This window comes from Rhinolophus sinicus, linkage group LG04, assembly GCF_036562045.2.
Source record: "Rhinolophus sinicus isolate RSC01 linkage group LG04, ASM3656204v1, whole genome shotgun sequence".
Taxonomy (NCBI): Eukaryota; Metazoa; Chordata; class Mammalia; order Chiroptera; family Rhinolophidae; genus Rhinolophus; species Rhinolophus sinicus.
Window position 1 is genome coordinate 100,377,366 of NC_133754.1, and position 22,443 is coordinate 100,399,808.

At 45.5% G+C, this 22,443-nt stretch overlaps 1 protein-coding gene across 3 annotated transcripts in view; it reads left to right on the forward strand.

Moving 5' to 3' along the window:
* MTUS2 (microtubule associated scaffold protein 2) overlaps positions 1-22,443 on the forward strand; it is a 526,534-nt gene that overhangs the window by 371,149 nt on the left and 132,942 nt on the right. For all 3 annotated transcript variants that reach the window (XM_074330067.1, XM_074330069.1, XM_074330068.1), the window contains one exon: positions 20,805-20,903. In XM_074330067.1, coding sequence (XP_074186168.1) covers positions 20,805-20,903 — 99 coding nt within the window. The remainder of the gene's footprint in view (positions 1-20,804; positions 20,904-22,443) is intronic.

Consider the following 22,443-nt stretch of genomic DNA (forward strand, 5'->3'; position numbering starts at 1 on the left):
CGTCACAGTGACTATGTAGCCAATTCACGATTTGAGCTGAGGTCTGTCTTTCTCCAAAGCCTCTTCTTTTTCTAATATCCTACTTTCATTTACCTTGTGGAAGATTGGCTGATTAAATATGACATTGATTATGACGTAAGACTGCTGAATATGGCATTGACTTAAGACTCCAGGATATGTAATATCATGAGAAAATGAGGTAGAATTCCTCTTATAAGGGAAGCCATATTTGTTGTGAAAGTGCTTGGGGTAGAAGATGAGACCCTAGAGAAGCCGGAATGTGACTAGAACTGTTCTTGTGTCAGATAAACACACACACACACAGTTTGCCTGCAACCATGTGCTATCTTGTTTCTTTATGGCTTCACCTTGGTCACCTGGACCCCATATTGAACATCAGAAGCCAGCATGTGGCCACCAGAGACAGGACCCTACAGTGCAGAGTCCTCTGGCCTAGAAGTAGCTCTGACATTAAACAGTCTACCTGGCAGAGTAGAGATGAGCAATGAATAAGAATAGCATGCCTAATTATTTAGTATGTGCTCTTTAAAGTAATGTGACAACGTCATGCTGTGTATCTGAGCTGGGACAATGGGATAAATATTAAACAGGCCAAACTGAGGTGGTGGTTCATTGAGGAGCAACTGTAATTATAATAATAATAATAATAGCCACCAGCATTTATTGAATATTTACTGTATGATTAGCCATCCGCACCATCTCATTTCAACCTCACTTACAAACCTATGACACACAAGCACTGTTCTTAACCCTGTTTTATAGATTAGGAACCGTGGGTTAGAGAGATCAAGCAACTTGCCCAAAGTCACAAAAGCAGGAGATTTCAGGGTTGGGCATTCAAGCTGGGCATCTGACTGCCAGGCTCACACTTATCCCTTTTTGTAGCCCTCAAGCCAGGTGATTCTGACCATGGTGAGCCTCTTCAAAAGGCTGCTGTGACCGATGTCACCCAGCAGAGGACCAGCCTACCCGGCTCCAGCATGCAGTGCTTTTGTGTCCACAATTGGGGAAAAAAACAACAAGTTATAGGACCCTCTTGTTTTAAATTGGCTACCTCTTCTTAGGTTTAAAAAAAAACAAAAAGCACCTTGGACATATTTCTAAAGATGTGATTTTTGTTCCACTGAGTAGAACAACTTTATTAATAAGCTACAGGGAATTGTTAGTTTTGATCACACAGAATTTGGATGGCAGAGGAAATAGAGAATGGGCATCAAAGTTAGATCCAAATTCCAGTCATGGTCACTCCACTAATAACTGCGTGACCTTGATTCAATTACTTACCTCTTTGACCTCAGATTCTTTATTGGAGAAAGGAGAATAACAGCCACCCCATCCAGTAATGATTGAATATAATAGCACAGTGCTTATAATCCACGAGTTCTAAACAAAGATTTATAATAACTAAGTTCATGTTGTTAACAAGGACCGTTTTTTGCATGCTTAAGAAATGCCTGGCTTTGGGCTAAGCACTTTTATTTAACACCTGGCACCATTTTACCTGTCACCTCCTGAGGGGCTTTGTTATCGCCCATTTTACACAAGGAGGAAACAGAGGCTCAGAGAGTTTAATCTGCATGAGGTCATACAGGTAAGGACACAGTAGAGCTGGGTTTCCCAGGGCCCTTAACAGATGTGCAAATATATGCCACATAACTGCTCTGTTTTGTCTTGCATCTACTTCCACCTCCAACTTAGAAATAATTAATATTTATAACCACAGCTTCTATTTTTATCATGGCTACCGTCTCAATTGTGAGTTATCTAAACTACCAAGTTAGTAATGAGTTTATACTTGAAAAAATGTTGTCGATGTATATTATCATGAAAGATGATCATAATGTATTAAATTCTTTAAAAGCTTACAAACCTATATTGTAATTTTTACAGCTCAGTACAAAAAAAAAAAAAGGAACAAAACATCCTGGTCAATACCACACAAAAGAAAAAAAGCAAACATTCAGTACACATTTGAAAATGGTGCTAAATTTCATGAGTAACCTGAAGAATGCAGTTCAAATCACAGCAAGGCATATGCCCATCAGAATGGCAATATTTGAAAGTCTGACCTTCCTGGGAGTCCACAAAGATGGATTGTGTGAGGAAACTGTCCCACAGTCCTGGCAGGAAAGAGGGAAATGGGCGCAGCCACTTCAGAAAACAGTGTGCTGTTATCTTGTAAAGTTCACGTGGGCTTTAACTTGATAATTCTGCTCGTAGGTGAGAAATGTACACACACACATTAAGTGACGTGCACAAGTGTGTCCAAAGCACCATTGCTTATAATTGGTAAAAACCGGAAGTGGAAGCAACCCAAACTTCCACCAATGGTAGACAGAATGAACACTTGTGCTATATGCACACAGTGAATGGCTGTTTGGCAATGCCAGTGAGCTAGGGCTATATATGCTGCCGTAATACACATGAATATTATGAATGCACTATTTAGTAAAAATTGTTAAGACAAAAAAGTACACACAGTATGATTTCACTGACATAAAGTTTACAGACAGACTTTCGGATAGTGTTGAAGGATGCCTGTGGAGTAGCAAAACTAGGAAGAAAAGCAAGAAATGACCAAACTTGTCAAGGCAGTGGTTTCCTCGAATGGGAATGAAGATGCTGCGACTTGACCAGCTTCTGTGGTGCCCGTAATGTTCTAATTCTTGATTAATTCTAATGTGCTGGTTCTTGACTTGGGTAGCAATTTCAGGAGTGTTTGCTTTATCATTATTTGTTAAACTATACAAATAAGTTGGAAGTATTATATTTCACAATAAAAAGTGTTTAAAATTGTATTATAATATCCTATTAAGAAAAAACATAAATACACATAATATGGTCTGAAATAACGCATTCCGATAGGTTCATAGTGATTATTGCTGGGTGAGGATATAGTGAAATTTAAAAAAGGTATTTTCTAATTTTTCTACAATGAATACATGTCCTTTTATAAAAAAGGAAATAACTTATTTAAATATTTCTTTCCATTTGGTGACTGAATCTTGATCTGTCATCTTAGCCAGATACCTTAGTTTGAACTATAAGCAATAGTGGCCCAAAACAGCTTAACTTCCTGTTTTTTTCATTAATCATCATTTCCATTCATTGGCAACCTCAATTATAGTTTCCCATTTATAAAAAGGAAAGCAAAAAACTGTGTGTACAAACACACACACACAGTACAATAAGTATTTAATGGAACAGCAGTCTTATTTAGCCTTAAATTGGATTTCCCAGGGAATTCAGATATATTAGAGGGACACTGGGTAAGAAAATGCCTTGATCTGGTGGCATTGGAGATCATACAGGACTAGAGGCGAAGTGGCAGGACTCAGGTAGTAAACCCTCCAGCCTCATACCCCATGCTGTTCCCAAATGAACTGTCCCTTTACCTGTATCTTTGTGCATGATCCCCTCCCTCTCCTGCCCTTTCCTGCCTAATGATTCCTCTGCGTACTTCACATCTGAGCTCAAACATAACCTTCTTCACTGAAGCCCTACCTGGCTTCTCTGAGTTCCCAGAGGAAAATCTTTATCCAAAATTTGGGCTGACACTTGCTACATTATCTTGTCATTAGTTATTTACATGTCCCACTAATTGATGAATTTCTGCAGACAAGGATTTTGTCTTTTCACCTTGGACTCTCTAACAGCTAATGATACTAAGTCAAGAACAATGGAGCTACCCAATAAATACATGATGAATGAATGAATAAAAGCACGCTTAGGAGCTTTCAAAGAATGAATAGTTCAGAAAATGAGAGGGGTGCTACAGCCTTTGGAGTAAAACTACAGGATATTAACACGAGGGCACTTATTTAATACTAAATAGACTACGTTAGGGATTTTTTATTTATATGGGGACAATGTTAGCTCTCAAAAGCATGATTTTATTGTGTTCTTGAATTAATGTGAAAGTAAATAATTGGGCAGAATGAGACAAATAATCCAGACCATTTCTTTCATTTTGGCTTACCTAACTAACACTGCCACAATGAATAAAAATTTGTGTAGTTTCAAATATACCAAGTATTTTTCCCACTTATTCTCATTTTCTCAGTATGTAATAGATCACTCAGTGTCTTTATTCCCCTAGAGAACCAGATTATTTTCTTTCCACAAATCCATAACGTTCAGGGCTTTACTCATTTTGTTTCTAACAGTGTGTAACGTGACTTCCCATTACTTGCTTAGGACATGCCTGTTTATTATGTGGGGGGGAGAGAGGGACTGGAGAAGAAATGAGAATGCAAATATAAAAAAAGGTTGCAAAGTGTCAGGAATTCACCTAATTTCATGGTTGATTTCATTTTCCAAGAAGGAAGAACATGATTCGTTAGTGATAATAACCAACTCATTATTGACTAGCATTTACTGAGTGGACGATTCTCATGTAACATATTGTCTAATGCAGAGTGTGGACAGGCGAAAGGCATCCGCCTAGAGGGTCATAAAGCTGTAGCCACAGACCATCATAGCAGCATCCAGAGACGTCTCTGTTGAGGTCTGAAGGATGAGATGGCACCAAGTTAACGAGAAAAGAAGCAGGAGTAGGAGGCTGCTGCAAAGTTCTACAAGAGAAGTGACACTGGTCTGCATTCAGAAGTTGCGATGACTATGAAAAAGGAAGTGGACTGAATTTAAGAGAGATACAAAATGCGCATTTCACAGCACTTGGCATTTTATTGCAGGTAAAGAAGCAAGAAAGAGGGAGGAGATGAAGATGGGATCAACATCACTGGCTTGGGCAAAAGACATACTGAGGCAGGGAAGATGGAACTGAGAAGAAGTTTTGTTAGGAGACAAGCAGTTCAGCCTCGGGCATATCGGTTGTCCTTGCATGGGAGACATCAAAAAGGACACATTGATATATAGTTTTTACATATAGATTGCAGAGATGGATGATAGATGACAGGCAGATAGATAGATGATAGATAGATGAGAGAGAGAGAGAGAGAGAGAGAGAGAGAGAGAGAGAGAGAGAGATCACAAATAACAGGAGTTCCATAAAAAGAAAACAGAAATCACAGGGGAGGACATTATCAAAGGAAATTTCCAGAACTGTAGGATGAGGTTTGTAGACTAAATGAGCCTACCAAGTGCCCAGTGTAATGAATGAAAAAAGACCCACACCAAGGCAAATTAGCATAAAATTTTACAACAGTGGGGAAAAGAAGAGGTAACAAGAATTTCCCAAGAGAGCAAATAGATCACATACCAATGGCTGAAGTTTAAAATGGCATTAAACTTCTCAATAGCCACCCTGGAAGCTAAGAGAAGCTACATGCCTTCACAGTTCTGGGGGAAGAAGCTGCCACATTAAAATTCTGGATTAAGCCAAACAATCAGTTTTATGAAGAAATTTTCAGCGTGGAAGGTATCAGATAATTTACCGCCTGACCACCTCTCTCTGTAAACTCAAAAAAAAAAAAAAAAAAAAAAAAAATGTTTTACAAAAATTAGAAAACAGACCAAGAAATGGGTCCAGCAAAAAGGGACCCAACATAGGAGAGAGGCAAAGGAATTTCCTAGAGTAATGAAGGGAAATTGCAGGACGACCGCCCTGAACAGCCCTGGAAGTTACCAGTCCAGAATAAAATGGAGAATTGAGGGCTCCAGGAAAACAAAATGAAACCTTTTACATCATAGTCAAAAGAGAGCTGTGCTCTGATAGTTTGGGGTAGAATTAGCAAATACATATACATAGAAATCTAGGCACGCCAAAACTAAGGCAGCCATTAAGTTCAGGGAAAACAAAAAGTCGTACAAGTAAAGAAATTGCTCAGTTGTGAATAATATTTATGTAGCTGTAATAAAATGAAAAATGAATTTTGAATTAGCCAAAAATTAAAGAAGTAGTCTAGAAGGGAGCCTATAGAAAGTAACGTATCATTTTCCATAGCAGGAAGCTGTTAGCTGTAAAATGTAAATATCAAGAAATAGCAGTACAAACATGTTATTCAGATATAATAGAGAGAGATAAATACTAGGAAAAACCACTTAAAAAGTTGAAAGTGATGAGTATGAGTTAGGCATATGGAGGCGGGGGGACAAGGTACTGTTTTTGTTTAAAGACTTTTACAGAATAATCTTTCAGAAGGTACAGATGTAGAATTCGGTTTGGGGTTTTTTGTTTGTTTTGGGGTTTTTTGTTTGTTTTTTTAGAAAAGATTAAAAAAAAGGAATGCAAAAGATGACAAGAAAATAGTGGAATGGCTGGACTGTGCAGTTGCAGCTGGTAAATTTGGTGGCCCCATCTGTGCCATGTACTCAGTCAGACTCAAGGTGACAGCTGGATTAAGCGAGGTTGGGTTTGGCAGCCAGCTGTGACCGTGGCGTTTCCCGCTGCCTCTGTGATATCAGAGCAGGAACGTGGACAAGAGGACAGCAGGAGTGAAGGATATTGGGATTGACTGTAGGTTAGATAAGAAGGCGGTGAGGACAGAAGGGGCCCTGTAGTTTTGGGGGAAAGGGATGCGTAGTCCAGATTAGGAAAATGAACTGATGGAGTGGCAGTAACATAGCGAGACGGCTGGAGGATAGAAGGTTGTGTGTGGAAAGTGGGCATGTGAATTTTGGAGGTGAAGTTTCAGGTGATGACATAGTCCAGGGTGATGCCCCGGGGGCCTGGTTAGAGGTGCCTGTCAGGAGTCGCAGATGTCAAAGGACTGAAAGGCTGGGATGCCAGATGAATAATGCATGATGTCATTGACATTTACCAGGATGACGGCAGGACCTGGGGGAAAGGGGAAGACCGCACCTGGGCATAAGTACGTCAGCTGTAACTTTGGAAACTCAATGGAAAAGCACTTTTACACAATCATGGGGGCCTCAGGTCCTGGTGGGTGTTAGATATATTAGATAGGTTGAGATAAGTTGGATGAGGACGATAAGGACATGTGGCGACCCTTTGAGAAGTTTGCTCTGAGAGAGGTTGAGGATGCAAGTGGGAAAGGGAGGTTATTACCAAAGGAGCACAGAGTTCTGTGCAGTGTGGACTGAGAGTCGGAGACAGGAAGGTCGGGGCCAGGGTTGAAAGAGAGAGAGAGAGAGACTCACTGGCCTCCAGCTTTAGAACACAAATGCTTCGTGCCATTCCTTGGTCGTTTGGTCGTACCCCAAAATAGTAGCATCTCTGTCCTTCTACCCTGGCCCCAACTCTGTTCTGAGTGTTCTCACCCCTGCCCCACCCCACTTCCCTCCTATGGAGTCAGATTCACCTGGATTCACAGAGCTTCCGATGCCACTGGGCAGGCAAGTCACTCGAGTCGTTACTTCTCAGGACTCACCGAGGACATTTGGGTCCAATGAGATGCAGGCTGAAATGAGGGCCGGAAGTCACAGGGGCAGATCTTGGCTCAGCCACATACTGGTAAATGTGGCGATGTTACAACCTGCGCCCCTTTGGTTTCTTCATTTGCAAAGTAATAACACCAGCAATCATACCAACAGAGTTTGAAGTGGGGTAAAGTGAGACAGTATACAAAGAAGCAACTGCAGGCTGGTATCCGGCATTTCTAAATGGTTATGATAAATACACTCCATGAAAATATAACCTTCATGACATCTGGCACCTCTTTCTTTCACTGGAACACTTCCTGAGGCACACTTGGTGCTTAGAAATGAATAAGAATACATTTGGGGCAGTTGTAAAGCTTTTGCACATATATAATATTTATCCAAAAAAACTCAATAACAACATTTCTTCATTCTTGTGTCCTTACCTTTTCATTACAATCTTCAGAATTAAATTATTCCTTAGGCTTATCCCAGAGAATAATTAGGTCTGTAGTATAAGTCCAATTATTGTAGGCCTCCGTTTTAAGATGGACACCTCCTTTATTCTGCTTTGTATCCTCAGCTATGTCTGTCTACCCTCATGCATGAAATAAATGGTTATTAAAATGGGATGAACCTTAAATAGGTTAAAATCCAGTCTCTTCTCAAGTATATATAGTTAGATATCTTTCTCTCTCTCTCTCTCTCTCTCTCTCTCTCTCTCTCTCTCTCTCTGTCGTCCATGTTCCCCTTTTATTTGATATATTCCTTTTAGATAACACTCCCTTTCTTTGTTCTCTTCAATCCCTATCAATCTTACCTTGGAATGTCCCCCATTCTATTTGTCTTATAAGTGATGTCAGAATCCCTATTTCTGATTCTATCATTTGTTTTTTCCTATTCACCTCCTTTCAGTTACATTGGCCTGATGGTAATTACTTGCATTGTTGCCACGGTCACATTTCACTTTTCTTCTTGCTCCTCAGGCTTCTTTCTGTGGCTTTTCACGTTCCCATAGTCTGGCAGCCTGTCTGTAGGGCGGGGGAAGATTCAGCCCCATTTCCTGTGCTTTCACAGATGTGTGGAGTGAGAAAGTGAGACGTGAGACGTGAGATGAGTAGGGGATAAAGCCTATTGCTGTGTATACTTCTTTATCCTTTTTTGTTTCTTATCTTTCCTTGCTTATGCTAGATTTACTTGCAGGAATTTGTGGCCTATTCTGTGTGGGGTTAAGAGCCTGTAAAAATTCTCTTTGATCTCTTTTGATGTGCTTATCTCTTTTTATGAAATAAGTATATAGCATTCTTCTAACCATTATCTTAAATCTGCCATTTCTCTCATTTTGATGTGCTCAGTGAGGATCCAGAGTTAGCCATTGTCATTTATCATTATATTTTTTTCTTAGATGACAGCCTCACCCTCAGAGCCAGCCCATCATGCTTGCTTGGGTGGCTTTGGTCATTCTCATGGCCCCCGTGCAAGTGGTCTTTGCTTTAAGCGTCCATGATGAGCGGCTCGTGAGTCACTTTTATTATGTCTAGTTGAGGAGTAAAATACAAGATGGCACTTCTCTCAGCAGTTGTCAAAGTCACTGAAATCACTGCAGAAGGTCCCCGTTCACAGGAGAAACTGAGCTGGTACATTATTCTTTTCTTTTCTGAGGGACTGTGTATGGGTTGCCAGGCTGCATCTTTCAACTTCAGGCCTTTGGGATGCTTCTTGCTGCTCTGTTTATAATGAAACATTTTAGGGTCGTTTGGATTTGTAGTAGGTGTCTAGAATTGGGTGAATATTATCAGTGACAGTGTTTCAATTAAACTCTATGGACTTCTCTGAGACTGGAGTGAGGCTGGCATTTCTTCCTCCTCCACTGCCTTCTTCTTCCCACCCCAAAAGCTCTAGCCATGGGGCTCTCAATTTTGTATATACGCATTCTTTTATATAGCTCTGAATCTCCATGCACATAAGGTATGCTGAGGTACACAGGGTAGTGTTGACCAATTACAACCCTGTGAGAAGTGTGTGTGTCTCTGTGTGTGTGTGTGTGTGTGTGTGTGTGTGTGTGTGTGTACATCTATAGCTACATCTATATCTATATCTATGAGCTATTTTCTCTGGCTGGCATTGTGTAATTCAGGTCTTGTTTGGTTTTAAGTTACAGAAATTGATTTCAAACTGCCTTAGGCAAAGAAAGGAAGGAAGGAAGGAAGGAAGGAAGGAAGGAAGGAAGGAAGGAAGGGAGATCAGAGGGATTTTCACATACTGAAAAGTTCAGGGGATGATGCCAGCGTGAGGTATGGTTGAAACCAAGTGGTATGTAAACAGCATCATCATGAATGTTTTTCCATCTCCTGGCCCTCCTTTTCCTTCTCTGGGCTTCTTCTTCAGAAAGGCTCTCCCTAAGTGGAGACAAACATGATCAACAGCGATTCAAACTTACACTCCATCAGGTTAGTCATCTATCACAAAAACAATTATCTTCCAGTAATTCCAGCAAAATTCTCAAGGTAGGGCTGTCCTTATACCAGCTGGGATCTTGTTCTCATTCTCAAACCAGGAATATGGTGGAGCTCTGATTGAGTAGGTCCTGGTCGCAATGCCCACCCCCAGCAGAGCTCTGATTGAGTAGGTCCTGGTCGCAATGCCCACCCCCAGCAGAGCTCTGATTGAGTAGGTCCTGGTCGCAATGCCCACCCCCAGCAGAGCTCTGACTGGAGGGGCCTGGGTCACAATGCCCACCCCCAGCAGAGCTCTGACTGGAGGGGCCTGGGTCACAATGCCCACCCCCAACAGAGCTCTGACTGGAGGGTCTGAGTCGCAATGCCCACCCCCAGCAGAGCTCTGACTGGAGGGTCTGAGTCGCAATGCCCACCCCCAACAGAGCTCTGACTGGAGGGTCTGAGTCGCAATGCCCACCCCCAGCAGAGATCTGACTGGAGGGGCCTGGGTCACAATGCCCACCCCCAGCAGAGCTCTGACTGGAGGGGCCTGGGTCACAATGCCCACCCCCAGCAGAGCTCTGACTGGAGGGGTGTGGGGACAGAGCCCCAGAAAGTAGTTTACAGGCTCTCGGCCTCACGTGGAGGGGTGCTGGCTCAGGTAGTGGATGGCCGTCAGCTGTGGCTGATTGGCCATCGGCTGTGGCCGGTTAGCCGATTAGCCGCTGGTATAACTGCTGCGGCTACGGAGGAGAGCCGAGGACTGCCGAGGATTGCTGAGGACTGCCGAGGAGAGCCGAGGAGAGCAGAAGAGAGTGGAGGAACAGAGTCGAGGGGAGTGGAGGAGAGTCGTCGGTCAGTTGGCGGAAAGGCGGACGGCAGGTCGCGCGTCCGTGGGCCCAGACTCCAGTGAGACCATAGTGGTATGACTCCCCTACCTATGGCTCCGTGGGTGTTCCTTTTTGGCCTCACCATATCCTGCGTTCTTGTGTGGGGAGCGGGAGCAGAGACCCCGCAGGCCACCCCGCCCGACAAATGGCGCAACAAATGGCGCAGCAAGCAGTGTCTCCCACACGACAAATGGCGCAGCGAGCAGGGTATGGTGTCGGCTGAAACACTCCGGAATGTACTGGAGCAGTTTACACGTATAAAAGCTCAGCTTCGTAAGCAGAGTACAGCGCCGGCCAACACCTACCGAAGCATGGTGGAGCGGTTTGTGCGTGTGAGAGCCCAGCTTCGGGAGGCCCATGAGGAGCGACACCGGGAACGGGAGGCACAGTCTGCCCGGGAGACTCAAGCCTCCAGCTGGCACACCACCTTCTTGGCCATAGAAGGCGTTGTCCTCCTTTTGTTGATCTGCTGTGGCCTTAGGATCCGAGGGTTGCGGACATCTTACAAGGAGGCCTCCACCCACTCAGACACCTGGCACGGTGAGCAAGATTCCGACCAGGTAGGAATGGCGTCTGACTCTGGGCAGGAGGACGTGTGGCCCCCACACAGTGTGTGGTGCCCCGTGGCCACTGTTCTCAGGAGTTGGACCCCCAAGGAGGGGTGGGAGGACATGGACGGCTCTCCGGCCAGCGTGGAGAGGGCCCTGCAGGCTCTGGCTGAGCGGTTGCCGGAGGAGGAGAAGGCTACAGCCGGCCGCGTGGGCTGGATGTTCCTCACGGCCTTGAGTCTCAACTCAGAAAATGCGCTTAATGAAGTGGCCCGGGTGCCGGACCAGGTGTCCCGGTTGGAAGCGCTGGAAGCCCGGGTCCGCCTGTTAGAACAGGGGCCCCAAGGTGGAGACTCTGAGGCAGAGGCGGAGGAAGCAAGTGGAGACAAAGTAGCTCCCAACCCCCAAGCCTGGCCAATCTTGAAGCAAAGGGTAAAACGTGAGCAACCTTTGGGCCCCGGGGGCGTTGCTGCCGGCAACCCAGCTGTGACTGAGTTCACAACCTACACCCCATACACTCCCACTGAGTTGCAGGAGCTGGGGAGGCGGTACAGACAGCGCCCTGGAGAGCCAGTCTCGGCTTGGCTATTACGTTTATGGGATGAGGGAGCAGATAGCATTCTCTGCTCCCCAGGCGAGATGGAAAAGCTAGCCTTCGTGACAGTGCATCCGTCCCTGCGACAAAGGTTACAGAACTGCCATAGGTTGGCCAACAACCAGGGCAACCATTCTCTAATGGCGTGGCTCACTGCTGCAGTACGCACTGTATGGGGACAGGCTGGCGAGCTGCCAGACACGGTGAGTCAATGGCAGTCATATACAGAACTTACGCAAATAATCCGTGAAATGGGTATGAGACATGCTATTTTTAACCTCAACATGCAGGGCCCAGATGACGAGCTTTTTACTGCCAGCAGGAGAGATCTGGTTTTGGATACTGCACCTGCGAGTGCTTTTGGATCCTTGGTTGCTATTCTTACACCGTATGTAGGGTGACGGATCCATGAAGTTACAACTGCCATGGCCACCCTAGGGGATGTTGAAGGCCAGAGGCGAAGGAAGTTAAGACAGGAGGTCCACACAGTTGAGACCTGGAAGCCCAAACCAAAGGTAAAGGGGTGAGGTCGCGGGCCTCAGAGAGTAACACAAGCACAGATGTGCCTTGATCTCGTGGCAGCAGGGGTCGATAGGAAGAAAATAGACCGACAACCCAATGCACTCCTGCTTGAACTTTGGAAACAGTTGCGTCCAGAACAACAATTCCGGAGAAGCATAAAGGAGGAGTCTGGCAAAGCGTCACCCGTGTCCCTTCAGGACTTCATGCAGCCGCTTGAGGCCGACTCCTTTCAGCTTGATTAGGGGTGGGGCCAAGGTACCCGGTCAGAGGGGACGAGCAGGGACCGGAGGCCCCACGTGGAACTGTCCATACATTGGTCCCCTTCTAATGTGCAGAGGGTTTTGGCTCTAGTTGACACTGGCGCCGACTGCAGTCTCGTTTATGGGAATCCAGAACTGTTCCCTGGACCAGCAATCTGCATTGATGGCTACGGGGGAAAAACTGTGACTGTGAAAGCTGTTTCCTTACCACTAGGTATAGGAAGGCTTCCTCCTCGTACCTACAAGGTTTATGTCTCCCCCGTTCCGGAGTATATTCTAGGGGTGGATGTGCTACATGGCCTCAGCTTACAGACGTCGGTAGGAGAGTTCCGTCTCCGGATCCGGGTGGTGAAAGCGGTGACACGCGGGCATGCTCACCACCCTCCTCAAGTATTCCACAGCCCTGGAGCGTGGTTACAGTGCGACAGTACCGCCTGCCAGGAGGACAGAAGGAGATTGGTCATACAATATTGGAATTGGAGAAGGCACATATAGTGAGGCCAACGCACAGTCCCTTTAACTGCCCAGTATGGCCTGTCAAGAAGACAGATGGGACCTGGCGAATGACTGTGGACTATAGGGAGTTAAATAAGGTGATGCCACCCTTGCACGCTGCAGTGCCTTCAATTCATGATTTAATGGATCGTCTGACTGTCTGCCTGGGGACATATCACTATGTAGTGGACTTGGCCCTGGCAGGTCAAAAGCCCCCACTGTCGGTGGTTGGGCCTGATAGCCCCATGGGGGGCAGGTTTGACTCATGATTTGCAATTGACACCAGGAGTGGTGGCTGAGTGGCCACCGCAAGTGACTGTAGTATACAGAGGTCCCAATACCAGGATGATTTTACGAGGAAACTATGTGCTCTCACTATGGCCTATTATGGGGTTCCCTGTTCTGTTACATGTTGAAACTATGCCAGGGACCCCAAGCACTGCCATAAAGGTCTGGTACCACAAACTGGGAAAGGTGCCAGTGGCAGCGACCCTCCTTTCCCAGAACAAAAAGCTAGCATGTATCCTCCCAGATGGAAGGGATTTGCCATTGTTGGTTCCGAAGACTACCGTTTCTTTTCGTCCGTAGGTGTCAGTAGGCTAATACGGCACAGGGACCCTCGCGGAAGTCGCTTGTCGCGTAGATTGTGAGGTGAGACCCTGTAGGGGTGGAGTGTGGGGACAGAGCCCCAGAAAGTAATTTACAGGCTCTCGGCCTCACGTGGAAGGGGTGCTGGCTCGGGTAGTAGATGGCCGTCGGCTGTGGCCGGTTAGCCGATTGGCCGCTAGTATAACTGCTGCGGCTACCGAGCAGAGCCGAGGAGAGCGGAAGACAGTAGAGAACAGAGTCGAGGGGAGTGGAGGGGAGTCATTGGTCGGTTGGCGGAAAGGCTGACAGCAGGTCGCGCGTCCGGTGGGCCCAGCCACCAGAGAGACTATAGTGATATGACTCCCCTACTTATGGCTCCGTGGGTGTTCCTTTTTGGCCTCGCCATGTCCTGCGTTCTTATGCGGGGAGTGGGAGTAGAGACCCCGCAGGCCGCCCGGCCTGAAAGATGGCACATCTAGCAGGGTCTCCCGCATGACAAGGGGCCTGGGTCACAATGCCCACTCCCAGCAGAGCTCTGATTGGTGGGCCTGGGTCACAATGCCCACCCCTAGCAGAGCTCTGATTGGTGCACCTGGATCATAAAGCCCACCTGCAGATCCAGATGTGTCAGCCCCACCCAACCACTTGGACCAAGTGGAGGAAAGGGTTGGTTCACCAAAGACCAGCACAGGTGCTATTAAAAGAAGCTGGTCAGGCCAAACAAGAGACACCCACTAGAGGCATACAGTCTGCACTGTGGGAAGAAATCAGGGCAACTCAGTGGGGTCTAAGGAGAGAGTGCTGTTTGAAAGGAGTTGGGAAATTAGGAAAAGTTGCATAAATAAGTGACAGGGACTCGGGATTAATATAGGCCAAGCAATTAGTGCCTTTTTGGTGAGTAAAAAGGTTTTCCTCATTCAATCAGTTAGAGATGGTGTGATAGATTGAATAATAGCCCTCTCCCTCTCCACCCCACCCCCACCCCCGACCCCCATGCATCCATTCCCTAATTCCTGGAACCTATGAATGTTATCTTACATGGCCAAAGGGACTTTGCAGATGTGATTAAATTATATGTCTTAAGATGGGGAGATTATCCTGAATTATCTGGGTAGACCCAGTGTAATTACAAGGGTCCTTATAAGAAGAAGGTGAGAAGAGTTTGAGGAGAAGGACGTGGGAGAACAGAAGCAGAAGCTGGAATGATGTGCTTTGAAGATGGAGGAAGGGGCCGCAAGCCAAGGAATCCTGGAAGCTGAAAAAGCTAGGAAACAGCTTCTCCTCTGGAACCTCCAGAAGGAACCAGACCTGCCCACACATTCACTTCACCGAGTGAGGCTGATATCATGCTTCTGACCCCCAGAATTGTAAGAGAATACATTTGTGTTGTTTAAAGCCACTAAGTTCGTGGTAATTTGTTCCAGTGGCAACAGGAAGCTAATCCAGAAACTTCAGAGAAGAGAAATGAGCTGCAGTTGAGGAAGCTCAGGAGAGGGCCAAACAGACGAGGCAGAGACTGAGCGCTCCAGCCTAAGGGCGCAGGACGGGCGGACACACAGGATCCGCTGTGCACTGTGCTGTCACAGCGGCGGCAAGTGGCCGAGGAAGGGAGATCCTGGAGGTGGCTTATCCCACGCCACAGAGCGGGGACTTCCTACGGAAGACCCTGGAAAGCTATGGAAAGGCTTTTCAAAGGAAAATCATGTGATCTGGTTAAGGATTACGTGATACGGAGGATGAGTTAAGTGAGTTAGGTAAATATGAGGAAGGTCCGACACAAGGCAAAGAAATGACTTGGGAGATGTTTCTAGTTGTCCCAGCAAGAAATGATGGGACTGAGCTAAGGTAAAAAGTGAGGATGGTTAAAAGGCCGATTCAGGGGCTACTCCAGAGGCAGAATCAGGAAGACTCAATGACTGACTCAATGTGGGAGGAGAAAGAAAAGGACCCTCTGGCGTCTGGTTTCAGGGACTAGGGAATGAGTGACCAAGAAAGGACATATAGGAAGAGGAGCGGATTTCAGAGGAAGATAATTAGTTCCATTTGGGACACGATGACCTGGTCGTCTAGTACGTAAGTGGTAATGTCTCATTGGCAGCCACAAACAGGTGTGGATCTCAGGACAGATGTCTGGGCCCATCTGGGTTGGAGATAACAGATTTTATAGTCAGTGTCTGCACCTCAGTGTACAAGCGTGCTGAGTAGACAAACGCATCCCAAAGAGTGGATGGGAGAAAGCCAAGGCAGCATCCTGGGACCACTGTACCCAGATGTAGGGTAAGGAGGAAGCAGCAGCCAGGGAGTCTGAGGGAGAGTGGCCAGAGGGCAGGAGGAAAACCATGAAACCCAAACCACACTGGCCCTTCTGGCTGCACAGAGGCCCTAGCGTTAAATGGAAGCTGATGGTACCCTTAAAAACCATTTGGGCTGAGTCTAGATCACAAGAAAGCTGCAAAAAGAACTGAAAAGCATGGTTAATTGCCATAATCGTCTGTGCTGTCAAAAATTCCCAGCACCACACAGGAACCTTCCAGGCAGTGCTATGCTCCTGGGGGATGGGGGATCATGAACTTTTCATCAAAGTAATTTTTGCAGAATTGGTTGCACTAGGCTGGCTTCTCTCCTTGCCTTTTCATGGATTAGACAAATTATTTTCATTTTGGTTTCTCTCCTTTTATTATTTATTTCTTACTATAAAAAGAATGTACGATCATCCTAAAACACGGGAAAATTGCAGAAGCATATTAAAATAAAAAATAAAATCCTTCAACCCTACTGCTGAAGTAACCAGTATGAAAAACGTGGCACCTATGCTTCAGATGTTTTTGCATATTTACACGATAGTACAGATAACATTTTGTGTTGTAACAATGGAGAACACCATGCATGCTGTTCAACTCCTCACTTGTTACTTAGCGTGGACAGCTCTCCACGCTGGTACAATACAGAGGCACCTCATTCTTTTTAAGGGGTGCCTAGTGCTCTGGACTGTGGCTGTACCCTGACTTATTTCACCGTTCCCCAATGTGCATTCTGGTTTACACTTCTTTCTTATTGTGAATAATGTGTGAAGCATCTTTGGACATACATCTATTCACACTTGTGCAATTGTTCCAGAGAGAGAGGTTTCAGAGGTGGAATTGCCAGTTCAAGCCTATCAATATTTCAGGTTTTGCTAGAACTTGTCAAATTGCACTCCATGAAGGCTGGATGGAAAATTTTGAAGCTCTGCATAAATATTTAGTTTTCCTTTAAAGTATTGTGTTAAGTGCAGACTTTTGGCCTTTCCCGTTTTCCTCCAGCTCCCAGGAGCATCAGTGCCTCTCCATGTTTGTTGATACCTACAAATCAAAGCAGAGGGAAGGAACAAGAGAACAAGATTAGCCATAGCCCAGACTCTGAAGGGTGGGTGTGCTTCAGTGGGATGGAGTGCTGGCTGGGCTTCCAGAAGCCCAAGTCCCAGCCTTTGGTAAGCCCTAAATGCCTGGATAGGACCTGTCGCGAAAGGAGCCCAGTGTGTGTGGGGGGGGCGGACAGGAGGGCATCAACTAAACGACCACCTTGTGCAGGGGGAGGTGTGGCCCACCGGTTGAAGTTTATGTTCTAGTGGGAAGGTAGATAATAAACAGAAAGGTGAGCATATAATGTATTGGGGTGGGGGGTGCTGAATGCTGTGAGGAAGAATGAAAGGGCAGTGGCAGGTGACAGGAGGACTACTTCAGCCAGAGACCCAGGCACGGCTATTCTGAAGATTCATCATTTGTGCAGAAACCTGAAGGAATGGATGAGTGAGCCACACTCAAGGTCCAGGGGAAGCATATTCTGTGCAGAAGGAACTCAAGCTAAAGGGCCCAGCATGGGAAGAAGCATGGCATGTCTAAATGCCAGTAAGGCTGGCAGTGTGGCTGGGAGGGTGTGAGCAGGTGGCAGAGTGATGTCAGTGTGTGTGTGAGGCAGGATTCTTCAGAGGAACAGAATGGACAGGATATACCGGGGGCCAAAAAATTGTATACACATGGACACTTTGGTCAGCATTGTTCAAGCAGTAGTTCACCGTAATCAGAAGTGTCTGGATACTGATGGTAACCACTTTGATAACCTCTTGTCATTACAGAAATCAAACGTGACTTGTATTCATCTTTTGTTATCAATATATACTGAGTATTACAATTTTAAAAGTTTTCCTTTCTTAAAATATGTATACATTTTTTTGGCACCCTCTGTATATAGTATAGTATATGTATGTCATACACATGTATAATTATGGAGGCTGAGATATCCCCAGGTCTGCAGCCAGCCAGGTGGAGACCCAGGGCAGCCAATGGTGTATGTTTTAGCCCGAGGGCAGCAGAAGACTGATGTCCCAGCCCCACTGAGCAGGCTGTGAAGGTCCTTCTTACTGGAGCCTTGGAAAGATTGTACGAGCCCCCACCCCCACCCCCCGCATTAGGGAGGGCCCTGTGCTTTACTCAGTCCGTAATTCAAATGTTAATCTCACCCAGAAATACCCAGAACACAGCTACATCCAGAATAACGTTTGGCCAGATGTCTGGGCAGTCCAGAGCCCGGTCAAGTTGACACATAAGCTTAACCATCACAGTGTGTCCGGGAAATCGCCAGGGGACCAGGTCATCTGAGCTGTGCTGCACACAGCGGTGGCCACCGGCCCCTGAGCAGCTACTGAGCTCTTGAAAGGTGGCCAGTGATATTGAATGTGAGGGTTAAATAAAATATACTATTACATTGAATTTCACTGTACTTTGTACTTTTTAACTGTTGCTACTAGGTAATTTAAAATGGCTAGGTGGCTCATAGTATATTTCTGTCAGAGAGTGCTGGTCTCTAGGGCCTTATTGTGAGGTAAGGAGTTGACCTTTCACTCTGAGCATCTTGGGAGGTGATGAGGGTCCTGAAATTGGGGATGACTTGCTCTGACTTAGATTTTATGTCGTTCAGCTGCTGGTGTGGGAGGGTGAGCTGTAGAGGGGGTGGAGCAGGGCAGCGAACCAGGTGGGAGCCATAGGAGGTGGAAGGGGTGCTGGTGACGGGCTCTGCAGAGGCAGTGGAGGCGCGGAAAATGGTCACCCCTGGGGGATCATCTCAGAGGAGCTCCAACGAGCTTTGCTGGTGGGCGGAATGGGGGCGGGGCAAAGAAACAAGCCAAGATAACTCCGGAGCACAGTGAGTGACGGTGGCGGGCGCCACTTACGGAAACGTGCAAGACAGTGTACTTAACCGAATCCCATGGAGCATAATGACAGAAGGAGGGAAAACAGGGAAGGGGGCAGAGATGAAAGGATGAAACAGAAAATTCAGGCCTTAAAAGATTTAAATCAACCAGACTAAGACAGCTTATCCACAGGCAGAAAAACAGAGGGGATGAAGACAGGTCTGTGATGGAAGAGCAGAAGGCAGGTGGAGGGATGGGAGGGGATGAGGAAGGTGTGATGGCCGGAGGGAAGAGGCAGCTCAATCAGGCCGAGGAGAACAACAGAGAAGGAGGTGGGATTCAAACACCCACCTCTTTCCCAAACTCTGGAAGTAGGAAATCCCTCCTCCAGTCGTGTAGACACCCACACACATACACTTACATACAGACAGACGTCCTATAATTGTGCTTTTAAAGCTGCAAGTGGAAAATTAACGTATGGGAACACATTAAAACTGCATAAAACTACAGTACAATGAAAGATATTATAAGTAAGTTTTAAAAGTGAAAGATTGGAAAGTATAATTTGTGTAGCAGGCAAAGGATTAATACCCAGAATAAATGAAAAGTTCTTACACATCAATAAGAAAAATGGGCAGAGGATTTAATTAGGCAATTTTCAAACAAAGAAATGCACATGACCAATATGAAAAGCCTCAAAAGTGTCTGGCAAAAATAAAAATGGTGGAGTCTTCTATGTCAGTAAGGCGTGAGGGGTGTGGAAAGAGTTGCTCTCACACACCTTTTGTTCAGAGTGCAAGTCAGTAGCTCTTTTGGAAGGACAGTTGAGCTACTGTAGCTAGTAATATTGCAAATGAGCAGACTCTTAATTCAGCAAAAGCTCTTCCACGCATTTGTCCTATAAAGATACTCGTACATGTGTGCAAAGAAATAAGTAGAAGAATGTTTACTGTAGATCTATAAGTACATTGATATGAAAAAAAGAGCTTTTTAAAAAGTATGGGTAATTAAAAAAAATTGCAGTGTGTAATCTATTCTGTTAATTAATAGCTGTATTTGTATATATGTAGATATATTTATCACCTAGGGAAAAAGTCTGGAAGCATCAATGCCAAATTGCTATCAGCGGTTCCCTCCGGAAGAGGGGTGAGATTGCAAGGTTTTGGGGGCTTCACATTCTGAATCTAAGGAACCATCACCCAAGTTTGTTTCTGAAATGACATAATGAACGGCTGAAGTGGAGGCAGGGCTAGGTCCATCCAAGTCTGCGTTATTTCTCCGGTCTTCCACCCATTGTTCCATGACTTTTTGACACAGGTGATGTGAAGACGACTGTCCGTGCCCAGCACACAAGGGAGAAATGCCACTGTGTCCCACGGGCCCCTGGACAGAGTGTGAGGAGCATCCACCTGCTGTTCTCCACTGTTTATCCCGTTCTGCTGGGGCCAGCTCTGGTTCCATGAAGGCTCAGCTGCAGCCCAGAGAGCTGAAGGGCTCAGGCTCCATAGGTCGCCTCGGGACCAGCTGCCTGCAGATTAAGTAGAGGCCGACCACATCCCCGGCTTGGCCCTCCGTGATGCTGACATCAGTAGTCGTTATGTTCCACGGCAGCTTCCATCTCTGTCTTCTGAAAATTAGTTTGTGCACTGAGAGGCAGGCAGACGGAAGGAGTTGGTGGCAAAGGACAGGACAATTTTAATCCACAGATGGTTCATTGGGGTCATTGGGAGGGAGTGACCTCCAGAGACAGGGGTGTTTTTCCTCAAATCAGAGACAGCAATGTGCTTGTTCCCCTGACCTGCGACAACTAAATTCCTTCTGCTGTAAACACGAGTCACTCCTGAAGCACGGGGGTGGTGACCATAGCAACAAATCATCCAAATATTTTGTTCTGTTTGCCTTTTGTTAAACCTCCCTTTCTACAAACACCTTGTGTTACTGTTTCAATTGTAACTAGCTTTCTCTCTTTCTTTTTCTCTTCTGAAACTATATATAGGAACAAAGAAAGAAGCACAAAAAGATCAAGATTCTAACAAGCCTGCTGTGTCGTCCCCTAAGAGAACCCCGGCCTCAACCACCAAGCTTCATTCACCAGGTATTGAAGAAATGTGATCTGTGCTATTAGGGGAGACAACTTGAACTTGAAATTCATTTATTCAAATGTCATTCATGGAGCAGTGCCAGCCCATGTGACACGTATTATTGTTACAGGGCCTGACGTACTGGTGTTTCTGACTCTAGACGAAATGAACTAGCTGTTGGCATCATTTTATCTTAAAAAACAAAATATTATCTTGCTACATTGAAGTGCTAGAATCTTCTCTGTGTAGGAGTGTCTGCTGTTCCAACAGCATGTAGCAATACTTTGTAATTGAAAAATAGACTTGGAAAATCTAACCTCAAGAGGTAATATTTTCTAAAAGGAAAGAAAACAGAGCAATAGATATGAAATACTTGTTATTTTGTCAATGAAGCAACCATTTTTTTACATTCAGATATGAATATACTATATAGCATCACTTGAAAGTTGAAAATTGTCATATCGTAAGACATTAACCCCTTTGTAGACTAGAATGCACTATTACCTCAGAACATTTCCTTTAAGCATAAAAATAGTAGCAATAAGGGGGGTGGCTGGTTAGCTCAGCTGGTCAGAGAGTGGTGCTGATAACACCAAGGTTGCTGGTTAAATCCCCATCTGGGCCACTGTGAGCTGCACCCTCCTTAAAAAAAAAAAAAAATCGTAACAATAATAACAGCTCCTGTTTGATTTCCTACTGTGTGTGTTTGATTTCCTACCAGACCCTGTCTTAAGCTCCTTAACTGTATTAATTTATTGAATGCCCTCAATAAACTGCGAGCCAGGTGCTATCACTGCCCCTCCCTTCACATGTGAGGAAATCAGATACACAGATTGTCATTAATTTGCCAAAAACCACAGGAAATAAGTGGTAGACTCTTTGTTTAAACCCCAAACACTCTGAATCCCAAAACTGCATTCTTAGTCACTCCACTGTTAACCAGAAAGCTTGGAGGATAGAAAACATTAACATTTCTGGTTAGTTAAAAGTATAGGAAATAAGCCAAACCACACACGAGAGGGTCAGGAGACAAAGGCGGGTGCCTAAACAGGGTGGCAAATCAAATCGGAGGACCCTGCATAAATCTGAACCTTGTGGAGGGAAATACCCTCCTGGATGAACTGGGAAGAAAAAGAAAGCTCACGGAGCAGTAGGGTCCTGGACTGTTGCAGCTTTGGCTCCCAGAGAACGTGCAGAGGGGAACAAGCCCCCCTTAGGAATTCTGCACCCCACATCTGAGAACCTGCGGCAGTTTGCGAGCTGGATTCCATGCTACTCCTGTGGTCTGAAAATTCCTTTTAACGTGCTGTGTCCACTTTGGAGAGTAAAAGTGAAGTTATTACACACACACAAGGAAATAAGCCACCATGAGTAAGGTCCTTATATTCTAGGGGAAGAGAGGAAAGGTCTTGTGTGATTTTAGACTTTAAAATATATATGTTAAAAATTGCTAGTATAGCCAATAAAATAGAGTATATAGTTCTGAAAGAGTAGAGGGGGGAAAAGTTGGAATGAGGGGTAAAAACATTCAATCAGTGTAAATGAAGGCAGAAA